The sequence below is a fragment of the Eleutherodactylus coqui genome, chromosome 9 (genome assembly GCF_035609145.1).
Source record: "Eleutherodactylus coqui strain aEleCoq1 chromosome 9, aEleCoq1.hap1, whole genome shotgun sequence".
NCBI lineage: Eukaryota > Metazoa > Chordata > Amphibia > Anura > Eleutherodactylidae > Eleutherodactylus > Eleutherodactylus coqui.
The window spans coordinates 63,263,116-63,287,278 of record NC_089845.1 but is presented as its reverse complement, the minus strand read 5'-3'; the positions used below and the strand labels follow the sequence as shown (position 1 = coordinate 63,287,278).

Sequence of the window (24,163 nt, the reverse complement as noted above, 5' to 3'; positions counted from 1 at the left end):
GGTTGAACTGCCAGGATCTGAGATTTCTCTGCTTCTGACAGTTAGCAAAAGTCTGGCTATTAGTAGTCAGCCAAGCCACCGCCTTAAAAAGCCATACATGCAGGTATAAAGCTCCTAGTGATGTCATTAAAAAGGTGCATTGGCTGTCACTAAGGGGTCAAGACAGCTGGTCAATTCTAGCAAATGTATTCTTATGTGTATAGTCCTGTTGGAGTCAGGGTTACTAACCAGCCCTAAATTCCTGGATAGTCCATAAAATTAGGGCACTTGTGATTGTAATTTTCAGCATGCTATTCATGTGTTCATATGAGTATTCTGGCCCGCAGACATGTATCACTTATAAGCTCTAGGATTTATTATGGGTTTTCAATGTGTCAGTAAAAAGTCAACTGTCTGTGAATTTTACATAAATTGTCCTGAAAAAAAACCCAAACAGGTTGGCAACCCATTGCCAGAGACAGTGGAAGGGGTTGGCTTATGTATTGAAATTATAAGAACAGTCAACTCCCTACGAAGACACAACCGATAATCGGGAGTTAGAGAAAGACTTTCAATCACGCGACCCAATGCCAGGGCTGGGCGGTGCCAGTACTGGATCAGGCTAAATCGGGTAAGTATCCTGGCCACCTGACTATAAAAGGAGGCAGGAGAATCTTAACCAGATTTCATGGGTTTCTTCGTGGGGCGGGTAAGAAGTTAACAGAAACAGATTAAGGATTAGGAGACAAGTTCCCTGCAGCTAGTAGAGGGTGAGCGATGGGTCAGTGATTCATGGGCTTGACTTGTGCGCTGCAAAGTGGAATGAGATGGTTTGAGGTGATATAAGAAAGTGAATACTACATGTTATCTGTACATGGGAGAGGGAGGGGCTGATGTGGTTAGAATGCACCGAAAGTTCACATTGATAGTTATAGTGATTGCTTTAAAGCAGAGAGCAAAAATGCAGATAGAAACTATGATAATAAAATGAGGTGAATATATATATATATATATATATATATATATATATATATATATATATTTTTTTTTTTTTTCTCCCTGTCCACATACTGTAGCTGTGTTGGGGCTTGTTTTTTCTGTTGTTGTGGCCCATTTTGGGGTCCATATAATTTATTGATCAACTTGAATCACTATAGTTTGAGTGCTGGAGCAGAAGGGAGGAATAAGGTCATGCAGGTCTGTGTGTATGCAGTGATGGTTCTAACTTCTGCAGTGGGGAAGTCACCATTACTATGTAGGACCACGGAGAGGGTCACCATTACTTAGCAGGGTCGCCATTACTTACTGGGGCCACAGAAGGAGTCACCATTGCTTAGCATGGTTGCCATTACTTACTGGGGCCACAGAAGTGGTCACCATTGCTATGTGGGGTCACTAACTGGAGATAGCTTGCTGATCTGTGGGGATCTGTTCCCAATAATTGAGCCCTGGCACGTCCTATAGTGTGGGCAAAGATTGTGACACATGCACACCTCTGCTCCATTCATTTCAATGGAACAGCCAGAGATAGCTGAGTGTTTGAAGTATGTATGCTGACAGCTGTATACTCGGGCTGTGTGCTGTCTGTGTATTCCACTCAGAACAGGGACCCAATATAGCCAAGTAGGCTATTCACATGAACCTTTTTCACATGGACCACTGGTTTTCACGGACAAGACCAGCACATGTAATGTGTAGGGTCCATGAATATCGGAGCGCACAAGCGTGGGTGTCCGTTAACCGTCCAACTCCTACACGGCTGTCTGAATGTGGCCTTAAGAAAAAAAGTATAAAGGTATTCAATCACTTTAAATTCAGTACAGAAGCTAGAGCAAAAGTGCTGGAGAACCCATCAGTATTGTGTGTACTCGGGTTCCTTTTTCTAGTGTTACTTAGTGATAAAAGATAATGCAATATATTATTCTATAAAATCCACAGATAAAAATACATATACTGTATACTTGTTGTATATCACATACTGTATACATTCGTAGGTAATACATTTCATTTACTTTAGTCATAAGGAAATCTGTCAGCAATTACATAGAAATGCCTCTTGCATAGCTTACGTCACATTAGTATACATCTCTGACACACTTCTACCAAGTCTACAAGTTTCCTCTTGTCTGGGAAGATACATACCAAAAACGTCATTGTCCTCGCATTCCTGAGCTGGACTCAACACCTCACTTACAGGTTTTTCTTCTTCTACTACTCGGTTTTCTGTATTCTGAAATGGAAACACATAGGAATACACTTTAGTCCAAAACAATAATATAATTTTCTATACAGGCTTAGCTGGATTTAATAAAAAGACTTCCAGTTATCAGTGAAGACATGTACTGTATCAACTGTCAATACAATATTAGAAGAACATAAGTCTAACAATACAATGGCACACACAGGAATCCAAAACTTCTCAAAAACTCTCTGTGGGACACAGTGGCCTTGAAAGATCAACCCAGCTCCAGTAGATTCTCACCCGATGACTGAAGCTTATGAACATCTTGGGCTGCGTTCCCACGGGGCGGAATTTCCATACGGACTTTCTGCACGGAAATTCTGTGAGCAATTTTTATCCTGGGATAAAGAAGCAAAGTGGACGAGAATTGCAAAAATCTCATCCACACACTGTGGAGAAGCCGTTAGGGCCATCCGCAATGAAACTGACATGCTGCGCGGAATTCAAAGCCGCGGCAAGTCAGTTTTATCGCTGTCTCCACTGCAGCCATCTCTCCTCTCTTTGGGCAGAGATGACCACGGCAGAATGATACCCCTCTCAGCTCAGAAGACGGCACCCTTGTGTGTAGCTGGTCCCTATTCTGGTTACATGCAAGGAGCTTCTGGACTTGGCTATATTGTCTATATGGCTATGGAATGTTTAGAAATTCTGCTTAAAATGTATGAGCCACCAATTGGTCCTTTATGACATAAAACTAAGGACCTGCAATGATCAGAATTTGTAAATTGCATGCCATTTCTTGCTTAACATGATACTGCCCATCATGCAACCCTTCTGAAAGTCTATTGTAGCGGTGGGAAAAATATTGGGTGCTACTTTTCCCCATTCAGTAACTTATAATATAAAATGGATGAATCATCTAGGAAAATACTGCCGATGTCTCTTCTCTCAGATGCTCATTATGCTTCATTGTTTATTGAAAATTTTGAAAGAATAGTGCGGGACCAAACATAGACAAGCAACAAAGAAGTAAAAGATGAAACGAACCCAGGATATACTTGAAGCGGCACAGAGACCTTCTGGTGTAAAAACAAAGTTATGAGGGGGCGAAAAGGGATCCTGAGCATTAAAGAGGAGGAAAGAACAGAGAGAAAGATGAGGCAGAAAGGCAGAGAGAAGAGAGGGAGGTTGGAAAAGGGAAGAAACAAAATGGGGGGTGAAGGGAGGGGAAAGGGAACAGGGGAGTTAATGGTGTTTCCCAACCCGAACTGGATGGTTTGATAGGACATTAGACTTGTACTTATCATCAAGAGGAGCTGGGTGTCACCCGTAGGGGGTGGGGGTAGGGGAAGGAGTCACAAAGAGAACAGATCTCTCAACTTGAGCAAGTGCTTGTAAGCTCTACCCAAGACTGCCATACCAAGGAAATTTGTTGACGTCCCGGGAATGCTCTGCACAAAGTTCCTTCATATTACACAGGTTGGTCATCTCCTATCGCCACTCTCTCATAGTAGGGATCTGAGTGGAGCACTAGTGCCACAAGATGACTGACCTGGCAGCAGTCAAGCAGAATCGGCGCAAGTCCTTTTTCTATACTCCAATGGAGCTAAGAAAGATTGATGAAGAAGCATGGCCACCTGAGGGAAATTAGCTATGCACTTCCGAGTGATCAAGTGATATGTGGAGAACACCCCCATCCCAGAAGGGTTTAATCTTGTCACATCCCCACCAAAAACGCAATATGATACCTGTAGCTGTTCCACAGCACCATCACGTCTCAGAAATGGAGGGGGACATGGTGTGAAGCCAAATCAGGGACCTATATCACCTCACAAGGATCTTGTAATTTTTTCCTTGGGCGGCACAGGTCACAAATAGTTTGTGAAAAAATAGAGTGAAAATAAAGGCTTTTTGACAATCCATTGGCAAGATCGTGGCCCTTAATACCTCTTCCCAAGTCGAAAGAAGCTGGGATCAGAGGATCAAGACTTCTGAAACAACAGATTATAGAAAAGTGAGATTGTCCGGTGAGGTCAAAGTGAAAAGATTCTTGAAGGGAGTGGGGACAGACAGGACACAGCCCCGTTCCCCGCGGGTGGAAATGAAATATTTAAATTGATTATATTCCAACTAGGAAAGATTGATTCTCCCATCCCCTTTCTGCAGCTTCTCAAGTGGCGGTTAGGTAGCGCCTGTGAGTATCTGATGGAAATGTGAGTCCTCATGCACCCGTCATCTCAGGAAACACTTCCGATTCATGCTGGAAGAAAACTGTGGGTTCAGGAACAGCATGGTAAGGGGGCACTCTTCTCTGGACAGAATACCCTTTAAGTTCCAAAGTGTAAGAATTCCCCAGAGGAGAGGGTTGGAAGGGGGAGTCTGGGTTTTCCACTGTGCTTAATCCAATGGAGGAGTTTCAGAGGAACTGGGTAGTCCTCCTACTCCAAAGCAATCCATTGCTTGGATTCATGATGGTACTGCCAATCTAGGAGACGTGCGAGTAATGCAGCCGTATGATACAGCCTGTAATTTGGTAAACTAGCCCCCCCCCCTTGGCTTTAGGTCAAGCAAGTGTGTTAAGCCCTTTTCAAGGGTGACTGTGACCCCAAACAATTTAGTAATGGCCATCTGTAACATGTGGAAGAAGGAAAAGGGGGCAGAATTAGAACTACCTTGAAGTTCCGAACTGTACGAGGTCCCTAGTCTTGAAATGTATGCCTCGATGTCCTTCCTAGTAGGTATAGCTTGGACGTGAGAGCTAAGAGCTCCTGCTTGGTTGAGTGGTTCAGCAGGGATGGAGACCCCAAAAGTGGTTGTTGGAGATACCAGCTGTGGGCTGTCATGGAGAGATCCCTCTTTAGATGCAGGGTATCTTTGTAGGAGTGGAGAGGAGGCAGAGGAACTGAATGGGGAAGGTGGACAAAGCAGGCAGAGGGTATCAAGTATCTGTGCTTCAGAGACCTAATCCCCAGTGTGGGTGGTGTCCAGAGGCGAAGGCAGAGGCTCACTTGCTGCAGGTGTGGATGGCTCTCATATTGCAGAGCCTCAAGGAGGCAGTGTTATCCCACCTGCTGCTGCCGGCATGGATGCCAGAGGGTTGGGAGAGTACTGGCAGGACAGCGGGCGACGCAGAATTAAATGTGCATGGTGCCTGGAGTCTGAATCCACGATGGGGTTAGAGAGATTCAGAGTAGTGGGGTGACCTTTTGAGGAGGTTGACACTGGGTTTGGCGTGGTGGTAGAGGTCATATTGGATGCAGCCTGTAAAGTGTCTGTGGATATCTGGCCAGTTAAGTAGCACTAAATACCACGTGAAGCTGTGGTCTGTGCTGGTGGAGATGTGAGATTGGTGATCCTCTTTTTTCTGTTGCCCATTTGACAGTTTTGTAATGCCTAGAATGGGAATAGAATGGCTAAACTCTCCAGGCAGGAATGGGAGCTAGACAGGCTAGCATTTTCAGTCCCCCATAGCCAGACTATGTCCCCTCAGTAGCTCACTAGATCTAGGATTATAGTTGACGTTCTTCTTCTTTATAGCATTCAGTTTTGGGCTCAAGGCTTTCTGAAGGGACATTTTCTACAAATGGCATGAAAGTGCACAGTTTTATACAGAAAATAAATATATATGTAACACGTATATAGATACTAATATACTTCTCAGCGGTTATCTATCATTGAAGGACACTTCCAATTCTATTCCATGTAGTGACATGCATCCTTGGGCAAAATACATTTTTAAATGGCTGCTTCCATCATCAGGCGGAAACACAGAAAGAATCCAAAAAACACCCACATTATATAGGAGAACACCTATATAGGTCAAATCACATCTTTAAACAGAACCTATCACGCCCTCTATGGAACAGGACCTTTATGCTGCATCCCTGCTGACTTCAATGCTGTTTTTCTTTTATGTTTTACTCCCACCCCCACTTCCCATTTGACCACACTGGTTCCAGTTATACACGAAGCCTGGCAATACTCTTGTCAAGTTAGTAATCTCCACCATTCAGTATTAATGGCTGACATCGCGTTTGATTGGTGGAGATTCCCATTTGACAGAAGACTAGCGCCAGGCCCTGTACCTAGTGGGAGCTGGTATGGGTATATGGGGAGGGGGATTAGAGGAAAAAAAAGTGGAGTCAGCATTGCTGTGGCTGTAAAGGTGTGACTCCTGTCCTGCTGATCAGAGGATGTGACACGTTACACGGATATGCAAGTTAGGCACTTGGCCAGGTAAATATTTATATTTAAAACCTATCGGAGTGAAACAGAGGAGTAAGCGGGAGACAACAAGTTTGGAGACATATACGGTAGTTTTCTAAGGTACAGTAGGATTCAATATTTTTATATAAAAAGTTGTATAAATGCTACCAAGACTCAGAGGAAACCTGGGATTCTTCCACCCACACAAAATGATTGACAGCTTTACCTCTATGAATGTGTAACGGTGTCAATCACTGTGGGAGAAGCAGAACTCCCAGGCTGTCTCCTTTATAATCATTTAAAAATGTATATTCACAATCTCAGCTCCCCAAACTTTGCTTTAACAGTCAGTAATGAATTTAACGTTATATGGGGGTATATGATACCTGTTCAGTCAGGTGAACCAGAGTTGGTGTACCCTACTATATAAACTATCGTTATGGCCTCCCATTTTCTATGGCATGCCATCTGTAGATAGGTGTATGACAGACTGCATCTCATATCCCTCTCTCTCTCACACACGCACATCTATCTCTCCCTCACACATCTATCTATCTATCTATCTCTCTATCTATCTATCTATCTATCCATCTGCTATCTATCCCATATCTATCTATCTATCTATCACATATCTATCTATCTCATATCTATCTATCCCATATCTATCTATCCCATATCTATCTATCTATCTATCTCATATCTATCTATCTATCTATCCCATATCTATCTATCTATCTATCTATCTATCTATCCCATATCTATCTATCTATCTATCTATCTATCTATCTATCCCATATCTATCTATCTATCTATCTATCTATCCCATATCTATCTATCTATCTATCTATCTATCTATCTATCCCATATCTATCTATCTATCTATCTATCTATCCATCCATCTATCTATCTCATATCTATCCCATATCTATCTATCTCATATCTATCTATCTCATATCTATCTATCTATCTAGGCCCCATGTCCACGGGCAGATTCCGCAGTAATAACCCTCCATAGCATGCTATGGAAAACTGATTTTTCATGTCCACAAGCGGAAACCAATTGCAGTTTCCACTAGTGGATTAAAAATCGTAGCATGCTCTGTAGTACAGAAGAAAAAAAAAAAAAAACAGGTACGCAGGGTCACCGGCAGTGGGCATGGGTGGATTCCGTACGGGATTCCGCATTGGGAATTCGTGTGTTCCAGTGGACATAAGGCCTAACTCACATCTCTATTTATCTATACTTTTCACTCCCTTCTCAGCCCTAAACCGCAGCCCCCGGTGACGGATCTCAGTGCTGTTGAACTGGCTGCCTACTTCAAAAAGAAAATTGATGACATCCGTCAAGAAATAACCTCCCAACCCCAGACTAGCCCTGACCTTAGTCTTGTCAGCACTGCAGCTAGCTCCTGCTCACTGTCTGTACTCAGACCAGCAACAGAGGAAGAAGTCTCCAAACTGCTCTTCTCTGCTCGCCCCACCACCTGCGCTAGCGACCCTCTCCCCTCACACCTCCTCCGATCCCTCTCCCCAGTGGTCATCTCGCATCTCACCACTATATTCAACCTCTCTCTGGCCTCTGGCATCTTTCCCTCTTCTTTCAAACATGCCATCATATCCCCATTGCTAAAGAAGCCGACTCTTGACGCAACTGACGTTGCCAATTACCGACCCATCTCAAACCTCCCCTTCATCTCCAAATTACTAGAACGGCTGGTTTACTCCCGCCTTGTAAGCTATCTATCAGAGAACTCTCTCCTCGACCCCCTACAGTCTGGCTTCCGACCCCAACACTCCACAGAAACTGCCCTTACAAGGGTATCAAACGACCTACTGTCAGCCAAATCGAGGGGTGACTACTCCCTACTGATCCTCCTCGATCTCTCTGCAGCATTTGACACAGTTGACCACAAACTCCTCCTCAGTATGCTTCGCTCCATCGGCCTAAAGGACACTGCTCTCTCCTGGTTCTCCTCCTACCTATCTGACCGCTTTTTCAATGTCTCCTTTGCTGGCTCTACCTCTCCTTCTCTTCCCCTTGCTGTTGGGGTCCCCCAAGGCTCGGTCCTTGGCCCCCTCCTTTTCTCTATCTACACAGCCCCTGTTGGACAAACCATCAGGAGCTTTGGCCTCCATTACCACCTCTATGCTGATGACACCCAGTTATACACCTCTTCCCGTGACATCTCTGCACCTTTCCTCCAAAACATCACCAACTGTCTGTCTGCTGTCTCTAACACCATGTCCTCTCTCTACCTAAAACTAAACCTCTCTAAAACTGACTTACTGGTGTTTCCTCCTTCCACAAACCGACCTCCTCCTGACATCTCCATCTCAGTGTGTGGCGTCACCATAACTCCTAGACAACATGCCCGCTGCCTTGGGGTCATATTCGACTCAGATCTCTCATTTACTCCCTACATCCAGTCAGTGGCCCGAACATGTCGGCTGCACCTAAAGAACATCTCAAGAATCCGCTCCTTTCTCACCATAGACACGCTGAAAACGCTTGTTGTTGCCCTCATCCACTCACGGCTCGACTATTGCAACTCCTTGCTGGTCGGCCTCCCCTGCACCAGACTCTACCCTCTACAATCCATCCTGAATGCGGCAGCCAGGCTCATATTACTGTCCAGCCGCTACTCAGATGCCTCTGCCCTGTGCCAGTCACTGCACTGGCTGCCAGTTAAATACAGAATTCAATTTAAACTTATTACCTTCATCCACAAAGCCCTCCACAGTGCAGCGCCCCCCTATATCGCCTCCCTCATCTCAATCCATCACCCAGCCCGGGCTCTCCGCTCGGCAAACGAAACTAGACTGCACACCCCTCTAATTCGAACTTCTCACTCCCGCCTCCAAGACTTCTCCAGAGCAGCACCGGTCCTCTGGAACGCACTACCAAAGAACATCCGGGCAATCCAGGACTCGAAAAACTTCAGGCGTGCTCTAAAGACGCACCTCTTCAGGGATGCATACCGCATTCCCTAAACAAACCCTTCTGTACTCCGCCTGATAACATGTTTCCTGACCTACTGACTGCAATCCCTGCTAGCCATCATAAACCGCTCCTGTAGTCATATTGATCCTGCCGTCGCATAGCTAAATGTCTGACTGTTGTCTGTATATAGCATCCCTCACTCTCCAGCACGCGATACTGTGCACACCTCCAGCCATTTTACCTTCTGTATCACCCCCTTACTTGTAGTATGTAAGCTCGTTGGAGCAGGACCCTCACCCCTATTGTTTCCATCAGCTGATTACGATTGTAACCGTGGTTCTGTAATTTTTTGTACTTTTGTCTCTGTATTTCCCCTGTCTATGTAAGCGCTGCGGAATATGTTGGCGCTATACAAATAAAGATTATTATATTATTATATTATTATCTATGCATCTCATATCTCTCTCTCATATCTACCGTATCTCATATCTCTCTATCTAATATCTATCACAGGAAATGCATTTTTTGAGTGCTGCGCCTTGTAGAGTTCTCTGAATGTTCCTCCTACAGATGCCTGGACAATACTACAGAGAGTAACCATCTGCTTCTCGAGTGGCTTTGTAGAACAGTTCTGAAACGTACTTGCCAGCAATTGTTACTTTTTGGAGCAGCAGATGCCTTTTTTGTATTCTGCTGGCTCTTAAGATGAGATGAACTGATTGACCTAGGCGGTTTCTCTACTAACACTCTTTATGAGGCCCCAGAGATCTTGCACTCAGAGAATCGGAAGAAGTAAATGGATGCCAAAAAGGCCGAACAAATAAGTGTACTTCAACAGCTAAATAAGTGAGTGATCACAAGATGCAGCATGGCGCGGGGCTGTAACACACGGGTGAGATTCTTACAACTCACATCCAATGGAGGTTGTTTATTTAACATGTTCTTATACAAGTTAGGCCCGTGTCACACGAAGGTATTTGCGCAGCGTTTTGCAATAAGCAGTGAACAGAACCCACTGATTTCAATGGGCTCGTTCACATGTGTGTATTTTGCGTGCGCATTTCGTTTCTGCAAAGAAATACCCAGCATGCTCCATTTTCCTATGCATTTGCACATGAAAATAGCACGTATTGACATCATTAACTTAATTGTCCATTTCAATGAATAGCAGCACGGTTGCGTGTTTTTTTTGAGCACGTGCATGTGCATGATTTGAGATTGCAAACAGAACAGTAAAACACAAACAGCCTTAGGGTGCATTCAGATGACCGTATATGGGCTGGGTTTTCAGCCCGGCCGATATACGGCGTCCCTCTCTGCAGGGGGAGGAGGCTGGAAGAGCTGGGAGCAGTGCACTGAGCTCCTGCCCCCTCTCTCGCCCCTATTTACAATGGGAGGGGCGGGATGGGGGCGGAGCCACGCCAAACCCCATAGCTCCGCCCTCTCCCACCCCTCCCATTGCAAATAGTGGTGAGGGGTGGGAGCTCAGTGCACTGCTCCTGGCTCTTCCAGCCTCCTCCCCCCTGCAGAGAGGGATGCTGTATATCGGCCGGGCTGAAAACCCAGCCGATATACGGTCGTCTGAATGCGCCCTTAGGGTGACTACCCACTACAGTCTCTGCAGGAAAAAAAAACGCTGCGAATTTCGCAGTGAAAAAAACTGTAGTGGGTAGGCACCCTAAGGGCGCATTCACACAAGCGTGAATCTTGCGAGAATATGAGCTTCATTCTTTTGAAAAGAGTCATACGCAGCATTGCTGCGAGGTAAAAAAAAAAGAAATCGCTGCATGTCCTATTTTTTCACGTTCCCTTGGGACGCATCGCCCACTGATTTCAATGAGACAGTCCAACACATTGCATGCTTATGATGTGCACGAGAATGCGATGTTTCCCGTTGAAATCAATGGGAAACACTTGACGATACTCCGACGCACATGAAACAAGCGCCGGAGTATTGGAATTTCACAGAAGTCACGCAGGGCCTTCTTGCATGAAAAACGCCTCACATCCATAAGTAAAATGCACGTTGAAAAGCAAGTTATCGTACTGGGTTTCTTGGCTCGATTTCGCCAGTGCAAAGGTAGCCTTAGGGCAGGATTTGTAGAGATGTCACAGGGGGCAGCTGTTCATCCAAATACTGTGTTTTTCGGATTATAAGATACACCTGCTTATCAGACGCACCCCAGGTTTAGACACCAGCAAAAAATATTTCATACTAACATAAACATCTCTGGAGGTCTAAGAGCTAATGCCCATGGCCGGATTTCTGCCGCGTATGATGCAGCGGAAATCCGCGGCGTTATGCCGCAGCTATTAACTACTATTGAACGTAATAGCGCAATGTTCACACTGCCAAATTCCACGGTGGAATTCCGCAGTGTGAAAAAAAAAAATGCGGCATGCTCTAATTGCCGCGGGAATACGCACAGCCGGCTTCCATTGTAGTCAATGGAAGCCGGCCATCACGCTATACTTCCGCTGTAGCACAGCGGAAATATCGCGTGAATACGCGTCCCCGCCCACCGCATCATCCCACATTGCTGGCGCGTCACGCGCTTTACTGTGCATATGCGTCGGCTTGAGGGACAGGAATATCGCGGCGGATCCGGGAGGTGAGTATGGGGGATTTAGGGGGCGCCGTGGTGGACTTCTCTGCGATATTTGGCAAGCGGAGTACATGAGGCCTAACAGAGTAGAGGGGCTACCGTTATTAACTTTGGTGGTCTAGTATAAAAAAGGGGTTAACGGTGAATGGTCAACCACTATTAAAGCAAGTGTGTCCATTCAAATAGTGGGGCAAATGTATAAGTTCACATAATACACAGCACTGCTGCACACATGCTGTACATGTACACACACATAGCTCTGCAGCATACAGAACTCTGCTACATACACACACAGCTATACAGCATTCACATATACACAGAGCTTTGCTACATGTGCACACACACAGCTCTGCTACATACATACATATACACACACACACACACACACAGCTTTTCTGCAAGCACACACACAGCTCTGCTGCAAGCACACACACATCGCAGCTGACATCTTAACCCCTTAGTGACGGGCCATTTTATGCCCTAATGACCAATCAATCTTTCATTTTTTTTCCTATCATTACATTCCTAAAGCCATAACTATTTAATTTTTTTATCGACTTAGGATATGAGAGCTTGTTATTTGCGGAACAAGTTGTATTTTTATGGCATCATTTTGGGGTGCATGTAATATATTGTATTACTTTTACATATAAAAAATTTTTTTTGGATTTCTTTTTTATGGCATTCGGCATGCAGAATAAATAATGTGATAATGATAACCTCTGGGCCGGCACGATTCCAGTGATGTTGAATTTGTACAGTTTTTTATGTTTTTCTATTTTTGCACACTAACTTTTTTAAACATTTGCTTTTGTGTCTCTACATTCCAAGAACCATGATATTTTTTCATTAACAAAGCTCTACAAGTGCTTGTTTTTGTGGGATGACCTCCAGTCTAGGAAGGTAAATAAAATCTGCAATTCTAACAGGATTTTTTTGTGTGATTAATTCTGCAGGTCAGTACAATGTTGTCAATACCAAATTTATATAGTTTTTTTTCTGCAACTTCACCCTTTTTTATTAAAAAAAAAAGCATTTTCTTCCATTGGCGAATTCGCAGATCCCTAACATTTTTATTAAAGGGGTTTTGTCATTAGAAAAAAAAAATTCAATACTTACTTATTCCTCCCCAGGCAGCCTTCTTACCGCATCTTCTCCTCCCGCTCTTCTCGTGGCTCCTCCAGCTCGCCGGGTCACATCATCTCTAGTCGCCCGATTCGTCTGCTTCCTGTGATGCAGTGTACATTCTCGGCATTCCCCTTCCTGCAGGTCAGTGTACTCGGTCACTAGTGACATAGCGTTCACTGCCTAGCAGGGAATGCCGAATCTTGGCAGCCTTGCTTAGCGCGTAGGCTATTGCCGCGACTGTGCACGTGCATTGTTTCGCCACGAGTGTTCATATACTATATGAACACTAGCGGCGAGACGCTGCGTTTGCGTGCTAAACTGCCAAGGATCACTAGTGGCCAAGTACACTGACCTGCAGGAAGGGGAATGCAGAGATCGGATGCTACGTCACAGGAAGTAGAGGATCTGACCGGCTGGATGTGACCCAAGGGACTGGAGGAGCCAGGAGAAGATAGTCGGGGAGAAGATGTGGTAAGAAGGGGAGGAATAGGTAAATATAGATTTTTTTTTCTAATGACAGAGCCCCTTTATCAGTAATTTTAACCCTTTCCAATCCACTGTCTGACGTCTTCCTACATTCTGATTGGAGCTTGTACAGCTCCAATGTCAGAAGACGTCCGACAGGGTATTCTTAACATCTATTGCCAACCACTCCGCTGTCGGAGCCTCTCTGGCGCACACACACTGGCTTTAGCCAGCAGATGGCACCGTTGTATAACAGCAAAAAGAGAAAGCCTTTTAAGAAACCCTGAATCCAAAATTGGATTGGAAAGGGTCAATACACTAAATCTCCACATACAGGTGTAGTAATGCACTTACGACTCCTTCACACAGGTGTGCGGTGACATCGTATTAAGCACGCGGGTTTTGCACATGTAGTATGCTGTACCAATCTGCCATAGGCTCCTATGTTGCCGATCACATATATTGCGCATAATACGCATGCCAGAAAGATCGCACCTTTTCCATCTTGACACATATTACGCACACATACACGCCAAGATAGTGCATGGAGATTTGCGACACGCAGCAAATACACAATGTCATTGCATACGCGTTAGCAGCCCGCAGTGGATTTCGGCCATGTGAGACTGGCCTTATAGTCAGAAAAATACGGTAATATAAAGAGTTACACTGATCTATGAAGTAGAGTATTTTAATGTGTTACGCTGATATTAAATAAGCAATTTATAGAAAATCTGGGTAAAAGCTGTGTAACCACCACAAGGAGGTGCTGTTCCATCTGTCTGCTATCGATGAATGGCTCATTTGTGTACATATTGCAACGGAGGATCTATAAAATGAACTGAGTGATCAAAGAGCACAGACAATATAGACACATCGAGTGCCTAAGAAGCATATAGACCTACGGGTACATGAGAGCAGCTGGGCAAAGAATGAGTCAAGATCAGGGCTTAAACAGACAAACGTGTTTTAGTCTCGTTATGCGGTCGTGGTAATCGCGGTTGCATAACGAAACAAAATGAAACCACCAATTTCAGCGATTCCGTTTTTAGCAGCTCTTTTCTTGGGCGTGAATACTACCCCCAAGAAAAGATAGGACTTGCCCCATCTTTCCCGCATGTAGTGCCAGATAGGGCAGGACCTTTTTTTTCCGAGAGCCCAGTAAGCACAATTTGTTTTTTGCTTTGTCCCCATGTCTGAATTTTGTTTTCTACTCCATTTCAAAACCTAAGATGTCCGGAAGAAGAAAACCGTTCCTAACTCTGAAAAGACATGACTGCAAGGCAAACGCTGACTTTACAATAGGGGTTAAATGACTTTCTATTCTCAGCCTGAAATTCATTATGTGTGGCTTTTGCATCTTTTAGGGACACACAGTAGGAACAAGGTCAGATTATTTTTTTATGGGCGGTAAAACACATGGCAACAACTGTCTGAATGCACCCGAGCCATCGAGTAATGATCAGCATATGGAGAATGATCCGCCAATGCCGATTCCCAACCGCCTTCTCCCGGCTATTAGTCGTTCCTGCTGAGCGGATGATCTAGCAGCAGGATCATTACTAGAGTGGCTGACAAAGTCTCTTCAATGTCAGAAATGTTCAGGCTCATTTATAAGCAGCATGTTTTATCTGTCCAGATATCTGCCCAATTTCTGTGCAATACCAGGCACAGTCACTACAAAATGTACGGCGCTGTGATTAGTATACAAGAAAGAGGCTGCCCAAGAACTGCAGCCTCTTCAAACAACTGATCGGCATGGGTGTTGGAAGGGAGATCCCTAACAATCACATATTGATGACTATCCTAAGCATAGGTAATCAGTATTCTAGCCCTGGACAAGCCTTTTAAGTGATTTTAAGGTATGCAACATTTTCACCAGCTTTTGGTTTATGGCAGTCCAGTAGCCGGTAGGTCGTTGTGACATCACCTGCATCCATAAACAACCTTGTATCCGCACTGTGGTCGCTGTCAACTTCGTTTTGCTCTTCTCTTTTCACTCGGTAAGTACTGCTAATCTTGCTGCAGGCAGAATCACAGACCTGTCACTCTCTTAGTAAAGAATATCTATCGCAGGACAGTCCTAATTAAGTTATACATTTAATAAATGGCTTTGTGTAAATATCGCCGTAGGTGTTACTACGCTCACTGATCAGCCGCCTCTGAACCGCGGTTTGACATCTGTTAAAATTGTGTGCAGTGCATGCTAATCACTATGTCCCCCCTGGTTGGTTGTCATCACATCGTTAGCATTCTAACACTTACCTGTGAAGAGTGCGCGAATGCTAAATCCACGGTCCCTCTGGCCAACCAGCTGATAGTAACATGCTGATGCAGCGCGCACATTGTTAAAAGCTTGCAAGCCAGAGGTCAGGAGCGGTTCAGTAGGTGCCTCTAGGTGACAACCAAAAGGCAGTTTTAGGGCTTATGTTCACAGGAGGGTTTCATTTGCGGAACCCACGCGGGAGATCTGCAATTCAAGTCGCCAATAGGGAAGCATGGGCGTCCGCAAATTAATTTAAGCATGTGGATTTGTTTTGCGGACCTTTTGGTCCTGAAAACAAATCGCAGCACGCTCTATTTCAGTGCGATTCTTGCACGGACGGCTTCCATTGAAGTCAATGGAAGTTGTCCGATCCGCGGCCCGTCTGCAGCTGACACTGCGGAAGTGCCACAGATCCTGTGGGTAAGCAGGAGGTTTAAAAAAAAAACAAACTGTAATGCGCATGTCCAACAGCAAGCCGTGGTGACCATGCGCAGTACAACGAACCCAGAAGTGGAGAGATCTGCGCAGATGCCGCTGCTGGGGAAATACAGGTAAGCATGAGTCACTGGCTGCAGGCTGGATTTCCATTGGGGGTTTCCCGCACGGAATCCGCCCAGCCCGTAGACATGAGGCCTTAAGCAACCCACTGGTTTCTGAACAAAATTATGGACAGAAGAAGGAGGAGATGTATTACCTGTAGTTCTTCTCTACTGCTCCTCCGATCTACCAGTTCCGGGCCCCCTTTTTCGGCATTCCAATATGGTTGCAGCAATTTTCTAACTGGCTAATTAATGTACGCTGTGCACTATTCTCCGATTGGCCACTGTTGTTGATCATGTGATCAGAGAGTCGGTACAGTGCATTGGTAGTCTAAGACCATCAATACCCTGTAGGGATTTAGAAAAAGGAAGGGGGTGGAGTAAACCTAAAAGGTTTCAGAGGCTTGAGTTCTACGAGTATGACCAGGATTCAAACAGCCTTGGGGAGGGTTATAGAAAATATGTGGTGGAGGTGCTGCCATCCAGGTAGACGAACCAATAGTTGAGGGACTTAGTATGCAGGAAGAAAAATCTGGTATCTTGGCACAACTCTCCAATGGAAGTCGTGAGACAACAGGATGAAATATCCAACTTTTCTTTTATTTAGGGAATTGAAAGCCAGCAAAAAGATACATGCTATGGGTGAACTCCATCATCGGTCATGCTGAGAAAAATCCCACCAACTCAGCTCCCATTTAAATCCCTTACCTGGGATCCCTCTCTACTTCCCCTTCTCCTGGTGCTATGACCCTAGCCCTCTTTGTTCCTGGTCTTACCCGCCCTTTTTGATCCATATTTCTGTAAACCCAAGAGTGAAGTGTTTCCTTGCTTGACTGGTGAAGGGGTTCACCTCAGAATGTGTATCTTTTGCTGGCTTTTAATTCACTAAATAAAAGAGTAGTTGGATATTTCATCCTATTGCCTCACGACTTTCATTGCAAAGTTGCGCCAAGATACCAGATTTGAGTTTCCGCATAACAGTGGGGACTAGGTAATTTGGAGATTGCGTTGGCCAGCTTAGCTGGCTGAAAATGGGACCTGGTACTGATGGATAAGAGGAAGAGCAGAGAAGTACAACGGCAGGTAATATACCCCTCTCCTCCTCCTCCTCCTCCTCCTTTCTTGGGACAGAATTTTGTCCTGAAAACGGAGGGTTGCTTTAAGGAAGAGGGAGCCGATTGGTGGGTGCAATATCTCTGTTGGGCCTTGTTTAAGTAGGACATGTAATAGATACTCTAATTTAATCAGCTTAGTTACATTATGCTCCTCTGTAACCCTCTACTTCCTCTTATGGAGGCATCCTAACATTCAGCTGCGGTGTTGAAAATATGGAGCGTAATGTGTCAATACAATATTTTAGAATATTCATTATCAGTTTATTCACTAACGCATTTAAACAGAGAATCTGTCACCATCTTTATAGTACAGTACGACTCTGAGGACACGTTAAGGTAGTGATGGACACGCCAATTACAATGATATGTCTGTTTTACATATCTGCAAAGTAGATTGTCAGAAAGTTACATTTTATCAGTAGCAGCCCACACATAAAGGGCTAGAAGAAGTAGTCCTCAATATTCATAGAACTTTCAGTAGCCCTGCCTACTCTGCCCTATGGCCACTGATTGACAGCTGTCTTGCCATTATGTGCATAGGGAGAGAGCTGTCAATCAGTAGTTGGAGGGTGGGGTGGGGTGGGCAGGGCTAGCCTGCAGCTCATGAATATCAAAGACTACTTCCTTTAGTACTGTATGTGTTACTGCTGCTAATAAAATGGAAGTTTCTGACTACTTCTCAGATACATAAAACAGCCATCAGCACGCTTGTCACTGGTGGTTACACATTTCCTTTGAATAAAAATTGATTTTTAAAATGAAAATTCAGTTTACAAAAAAATTGAATAGTGCTTTTTGGGGTAAAAAAATCCCTATATGGTCAGTGCCTTCCACCTGGCAAGAATTACTATAGTCCTGCCAGAGTGCTGCAGTGGTCCATTTGTACTAAAAAAAATATCACTTAGCGAGCTCACATGACGGTGAACGCTGGCGTGCCGTGCACGAATCCCTCGCATGGCAGCACACGGCAAGCACACAATGACATGCATATGTGCTGTGGTCTACCAATCCCAATGCACTTGGTGTGTAATATAATATATATGCCAATATAGAGCATGCCGCAAATTTTTTTTGTCCGTGTAATATGTGCGAAAACAAAAGTGCTGGTATTAGTGGCCAATACAGATCAATGCATTATTAGCATTGCGTTTCACGTGCGGGAAAATTGTGCATGTAACAGTGGCCCTAATCAGAATGAGCTCAGTAAATTATGCATGCAAGCCTTTGGAGGATCAAGTATTAGGGCAAAGACATATGGGCGCACGTGCTAATACCTTCGCTGCTATGGAACGTGTTAGTTCATTAACCAAATTTCTTTTTTCCACTATTAAATCTCTTTTTGTCCCGAAAGAGGAGCTAGGTCTTATTTTCGGTGGGGGTCTTATTATACTTACCTAGCAGGCTCAGTTCAGGACCCTCCCGCTGCTCTCCAGAGCTCCAACGCACTTCATGCAGTCCTCAGCCGCCCACAGAAGATCACTTTCTGGTTACGGGATTCATAAATCTCGCCTCTTGGAAGCGATGGCTCTGATTGGTTGAGCAGCGTTTGAGAACCAATCAATGCAGCGCTCGATGAACCAAAGTGATGGTTGTGATTGATTCCTTTCGAGCACTGCATTGATTTACTGAGCAGCGGTTGAGGAACTAAATCACAGGCATCGCATTGTGGAGGTGGGATTTATGAATTGGTTGAGCCGGGGCATTGATTAGCGAATTAATAAACCCGGCCTCCACAACGCGACGGCTGTGATTGGTTCTTCGACCGCTACTCAGCCAATCAATGCAGCGCTCGATGAACCAATCACAGCTATCACATTGGTTCATCGATCTGTAGTGCTTGGCTGAGCAGCGCTCAAGAACCAATCACTTTATCAATCCCGTAACCAGGAAGTCATCTTCTGTGGGTGGCAGAGGACTGCAAGAAGCGCGTCAGAGCTCTTGAGAGCAGCAGGAGGGAACTGGACCGAGCCTGCTATGTATTCTTATTTTCTATATAACGCAGCTAGACCTTATATTTCAAGCCTCTCAGCAAAACCTGAAAAGTCAGGGTAGGTCTTATTTTCGGGGGAAACAGGGCAACTACGTGTGAGAAGGATAGGGTAAGTCCTATCTTTACACACAAGAATCCTGATAGTGGAGACGAAACCATTGAAATCAGTGGTTTCATTTCATCCTGTTATGCGACCATGATTTTTACAGCCGCATAAAGGGGCTAAAACACGCCCATCTGTTTAAGCCCTTTAGAAGGAAAAGGCCTAACATGCCAACTTGCAATGAAAAGTTCTGTCACTTCCATTGTGAGCCTTACGTCCACTAAAGTGCCAGGATAAATGTTCTCCTAGGTGTAGAATGAAGATCTATAACGGCGATGCTATATCTTGAGTTCAATAGAGCGTCATCTTTAGTGTAATTATCATTTCGTTTTTTCCCCGGGTTGACAGAAGATGAAAGTTTTGCTTTATAGTGTGCCAGTACTCCAGCAGGGACAGAGACTTCATCACCGTAAAAGCATCTTCTTTCCTCAGGCAATTGTGAGAGAGAAGCCGAATACAGCAGTAGCTGAAGTACAGAAGAAACGACTCCCTAATTTCCGTAGGTAGAGGTTACACTCAGTACTCTTGCCTAAACGGTTAATATAATGTTCCGGGAGCGGAGCAGCTGCAGGGCTGCTATATAAAGCAAGAGCCATGCAACTACATTAAAGAGGTGATTGAACAAGCACCTGGAGATGTCAAGAGCGTTCATGTATTACATACGGCTGCGTTGCTTCATAAGGTTACATCTTCTATTTGACCGACTTCCTTATTTATTCTATTTCTTATTCTTTTTCTGTTCAGTAATTAAGAATATACTCACTACTGTAATTAGGTTTATAGGGAATGCATCACTGAGTATGATTCAGTTAGTTAAGAAAAACTTTTTTAGTTTCTAATTCATTTCTTATTTTTGGATTGTGGATTTGGAGACTAGGAGAGTTGTCATCTGGAAGTAGCGGAGTGCCATCTCTGAATAGAGTGGCGTGTTTGCCCGCTGATCCATGCATGTTTCTCCTCAGTGAGGAAAAGAGAGGGGCGCAGGATCCTTGTTCTCAGGGTGACACCTGGACCAATCAAACAAATATCACTCATCATATCTTGGGACTACCCCTCGAATAACATTTAGAGATTGCACCAGAACTCATGGGCCAGTCACAAAATGGACAGGAGACGTCTATGGGAGAATGCTGTATGAGATGTTCAGAGGTCTTCGTGTAGGGAGGGGGAGTATACAAACTGTGATGATCACCTATGGCAGAAGGTCATACTTGCAATGCATTCGGAAGTTCTTCAGAACTTTTCACTTTTTTGTCCATTTTATTATGTTGTGGTTTTGTACAAATTTTTTACAAAGTTTCAGGTTTCTCCCCATTATTCTGCACTCAATACCCCATAGTGATAAAGTGAAAAACTGAATTTTAGAAATCTTTGTAAATTGTTCAAAAATTAAAAACTAACATTTTGCATTGACATAAGTGTTCAGGTCCTGCATTCGGTACTTAGTCGAAGCATCTTTGGCAGCGATTACAGCCTCCAGTCTTCTTGGGTATGATGCCACAAGGCTCACACACCTTTATTTGGGCATTTCCTGTCTTTTCTGCAGATCCTCTCAAGCTCTGTCAGGTTGAATGGGAGCCGTCTGCGGACAGCCATTTTCAGATTTCTCCAGAAAGATGTTCATTTGGATTCAATTGAGGCCTCTATTTGAATAATCTAGTGACGATCAGCACGATTATATCATCCCGTTTTTAAAGTGGAGCACATACACGCCGGAGTCATGTGACACACGACGGGCAATTTGCGCCATCAGATGACTCCATGATGCCGCGGGATCAGATGGTGAACACATTAGGTAATGTATGTTTTAATTTCAATTTCTATATATATCCGCGCTATTCCTGTTATTTTAATGCGTAAAAAAAAAGCTTGTTTACAAGCCGAAACGCGTTGCTACGTGTATTAATAAAACTGACATACGGAGATGTTGGATATATCTGATGAACAGGGTGATTGTATTCTCTTTCTGGATTAGGGGTGCACTCTGTAGAGGCACCCCTGTGAAGTATGTCACTTATATTACATGGTTTTGCTGGCTGAAGGGCAAAGATGTCATTATAGGGGAAAGAGTGTAGAATGAGGGGGAAAAATTTGATTTTTTTTTCATTTGCACAAAGCCACAACATAGCAAAAATTTAGAAAGGTGACTTTCTGAATGCATTGCCTACATGGGGTGACCTTTCACTGTAATACTGTGATGATAATGATATGATTGCTGAAAAATCTCTCTGCAGAACAGGAAGTGTCAGTCTATTATTAGGCTTTGTGGTCAGTGTGAAAACGGCAAGATTTCAGACTAAAAAAAAATCACCCAAAATTCTTTAAAAAAAATCTGTTTAATATAAAAACTTGATACAATAGGTAATTTTTGGTGACATATTCCCTTAAAAAGTCTCTAATGCTTCTCCACTCCAGCATAGTCAAGAGTATTACATATATAGTGGCCACTGCTGTGCTATCTACATTGTACAGTCCAGCTTAGAGGGGGCTATAACTTGAATGAGAGCTCTGCGCTGACCATAAAGGCCACGTTTGGCCACGGCATGAACGTGTACTTGAGCACAGTCAATGTTACATGGTTGCCCATACATTTGCATTGGCATCATCAGCACCAGATTTACATGTAGGCACATGCCAGGGTGAGAAGCTCAGGATAACACGACTCGTGCTATCAACCTGATACATCATTCTTGCCTTGAACGCATCCCACTATTCTCTTTTCCACAGACGCTGAAAGTGTGTTCAACTGGGTAAACTTTTTTTTTTTTCCACGTGGAAACTATTCTGAGGACTGGACAGGGAGATGAAACATGATCACGATAGCCTTCCTACACTCCACACCCACCGCTAAGTAAAGGTCAATGGTGTGCATTCTGACTCTAAATGTTATCTTCTCTAATCTTTATCTTAACTTTGGAACTTTCCAATTAGTCTGTTTTAACTTAAATATTGAAGGCCACCCATGTCCCTCCACATCCCTGCCAAACCTTATGAAAAGATTTTGCATTTGCTCATCAATCTCTAACCTTAAAATTAACTTCTCTAAATTCGAAATTGTCACTCTCCACAGCCACTGTCCATTTGGTCACAGGCATATGGCCCTTTTACATGGGACGACCTATCGGGCAATAATCCCATCTCAGTGATAATTGTTCCTATGCTGTTAACAATCATTGCTAGTAAATGGAGGTGGAGCGGGCTGGGAATCGCTCTAGTCTGCCCATTTCCATTCACAGTAAACAGGCAGTTTTGCATAAATTAACAACTGCCTGTTTACACCGGCCAATCTGTCACTCAGTTTTATACATGCATAAATCGAATGGCGAACAGAAAGCAAATTAATTCTTGTTCACCGTTCAAACTATTTATTTGCCCATGTAAAAGGGGCATTAGTGTTTAGAGGGCTCTACACTCTCTATAATACCTTGGGAGATTTCATCCCAGGATTGAAAAACCTTCATTCTGCTCATGGATGGCTGCTAGTCTCTATAGAGACTCACACTTCAGTTCTGAGGACACATGGCTCTCCCCTGAATCCCTCTCTAACCAACATGACCCTTGGCCCTCAGTCAATGACAAGTTTTACAATGGAGTCACTTCCTTACCACACTATTTGAGCAGTTCTCACTCTCTTTTAGTCTCTCTACCAACAGTTTTGAGTCGGTACAAGCTTTATCCAAAACATACTTTCTTTAATCTAAACTCTACTGATTCAACCTCCAGTTCAACCTATTCCGTGTAACTAATTTCAATTGAAGAACGAACTAGATCTCTACTTACCCACAAAATATTGTTTGTTTGTCCCACAAGACATTTTTGATACCACGAAGCTAGTTATAAACTCTTATCCTGGTGGTATCAAGTAGATTTCGCTGTTGGATGCTCAAGTTATCATCGACTTGTTGGCTATGCAAGTAGGTAAAAGAAACTCACACTTTTGGTCCAGTCTTCTTTGTACACCCTTCTGGTCTTTAGTTAAAACAGTCATACAGGACTGACAATGCAGCTAGACCCAGCGCTGACCCCTGTCTGTCACTGCAAGTTCTCCTTCAGGATTTATCCTAAATCCCTCTCAAGTTACATGATAATAGCAGCTCGCCTGCACTCCTATCGTTTGGAAGCACAAAGACTCCTTCACCCCTTCCCTCTGGTTCTCTAGGATCAATAACATTATGCACATGGAAGCCATCGCCTCCTGAAAGACTCCTGGGACCAATTCTCTATTACCGGACTGCCCTGGCAAGAATTCCAGTGGTGAGAATATCATTATCACTATTTTCCACATAATCTGCAGCATGATGCCATCACTAGGTGTTTATGTGTTCCAATCGAAAACTTTTTTTCTCGTATTCTGTCTTGGCCCCTAACATTCCTTTTGTCTTATTGTGATCACTTTCTCCTTTTTACAACTTTCTTTTCTTCAGTCCGCATAGAACACCCCCATTGTTTCTTCCATGAACTATTGATCACCTGTAGTTCTGCTTCCCAAATTTTTCTGTCCTACCCCTCCAAAAAAAGCAATGGTGTTCGTTAATGCATCTCACTACGACTTTGTATGCCTTCATATCTGCGGTTGATTATCTCACTGACTCATTATGCTGAATTTATGCTTATCCTGGCTACAATATTTAATGTTAGAACTT

At 44.0% G+C, this 24,163-nt stretch overlaps 1 protein-coding gene across 3 annotated transcripts in view; it reads right to left on the bottom strand.

Annotated features, from left to right (window-relative positions):
- The window catches only part of MBP (myelin basic protein), a 183,434-nt gene that overhangs the window by 117,687 nt on the left and 41,584 nt on the right, over positions 1-24,163 (bottom strand). For all 3 annotated transcript variants that reach the window (XM_066579476.1, XM_066579475.1, XM_066579474.1), the window contains exon 3: positions 2,122-2,209. In XM_066579476.1, the coding sequence (XP_066435573.1) occupies positions 2,122-2,209 (88 nt within the window). The remainder of the gene's footprint in view (positions 1-2,121; positions 2,210-24,163) is intronic.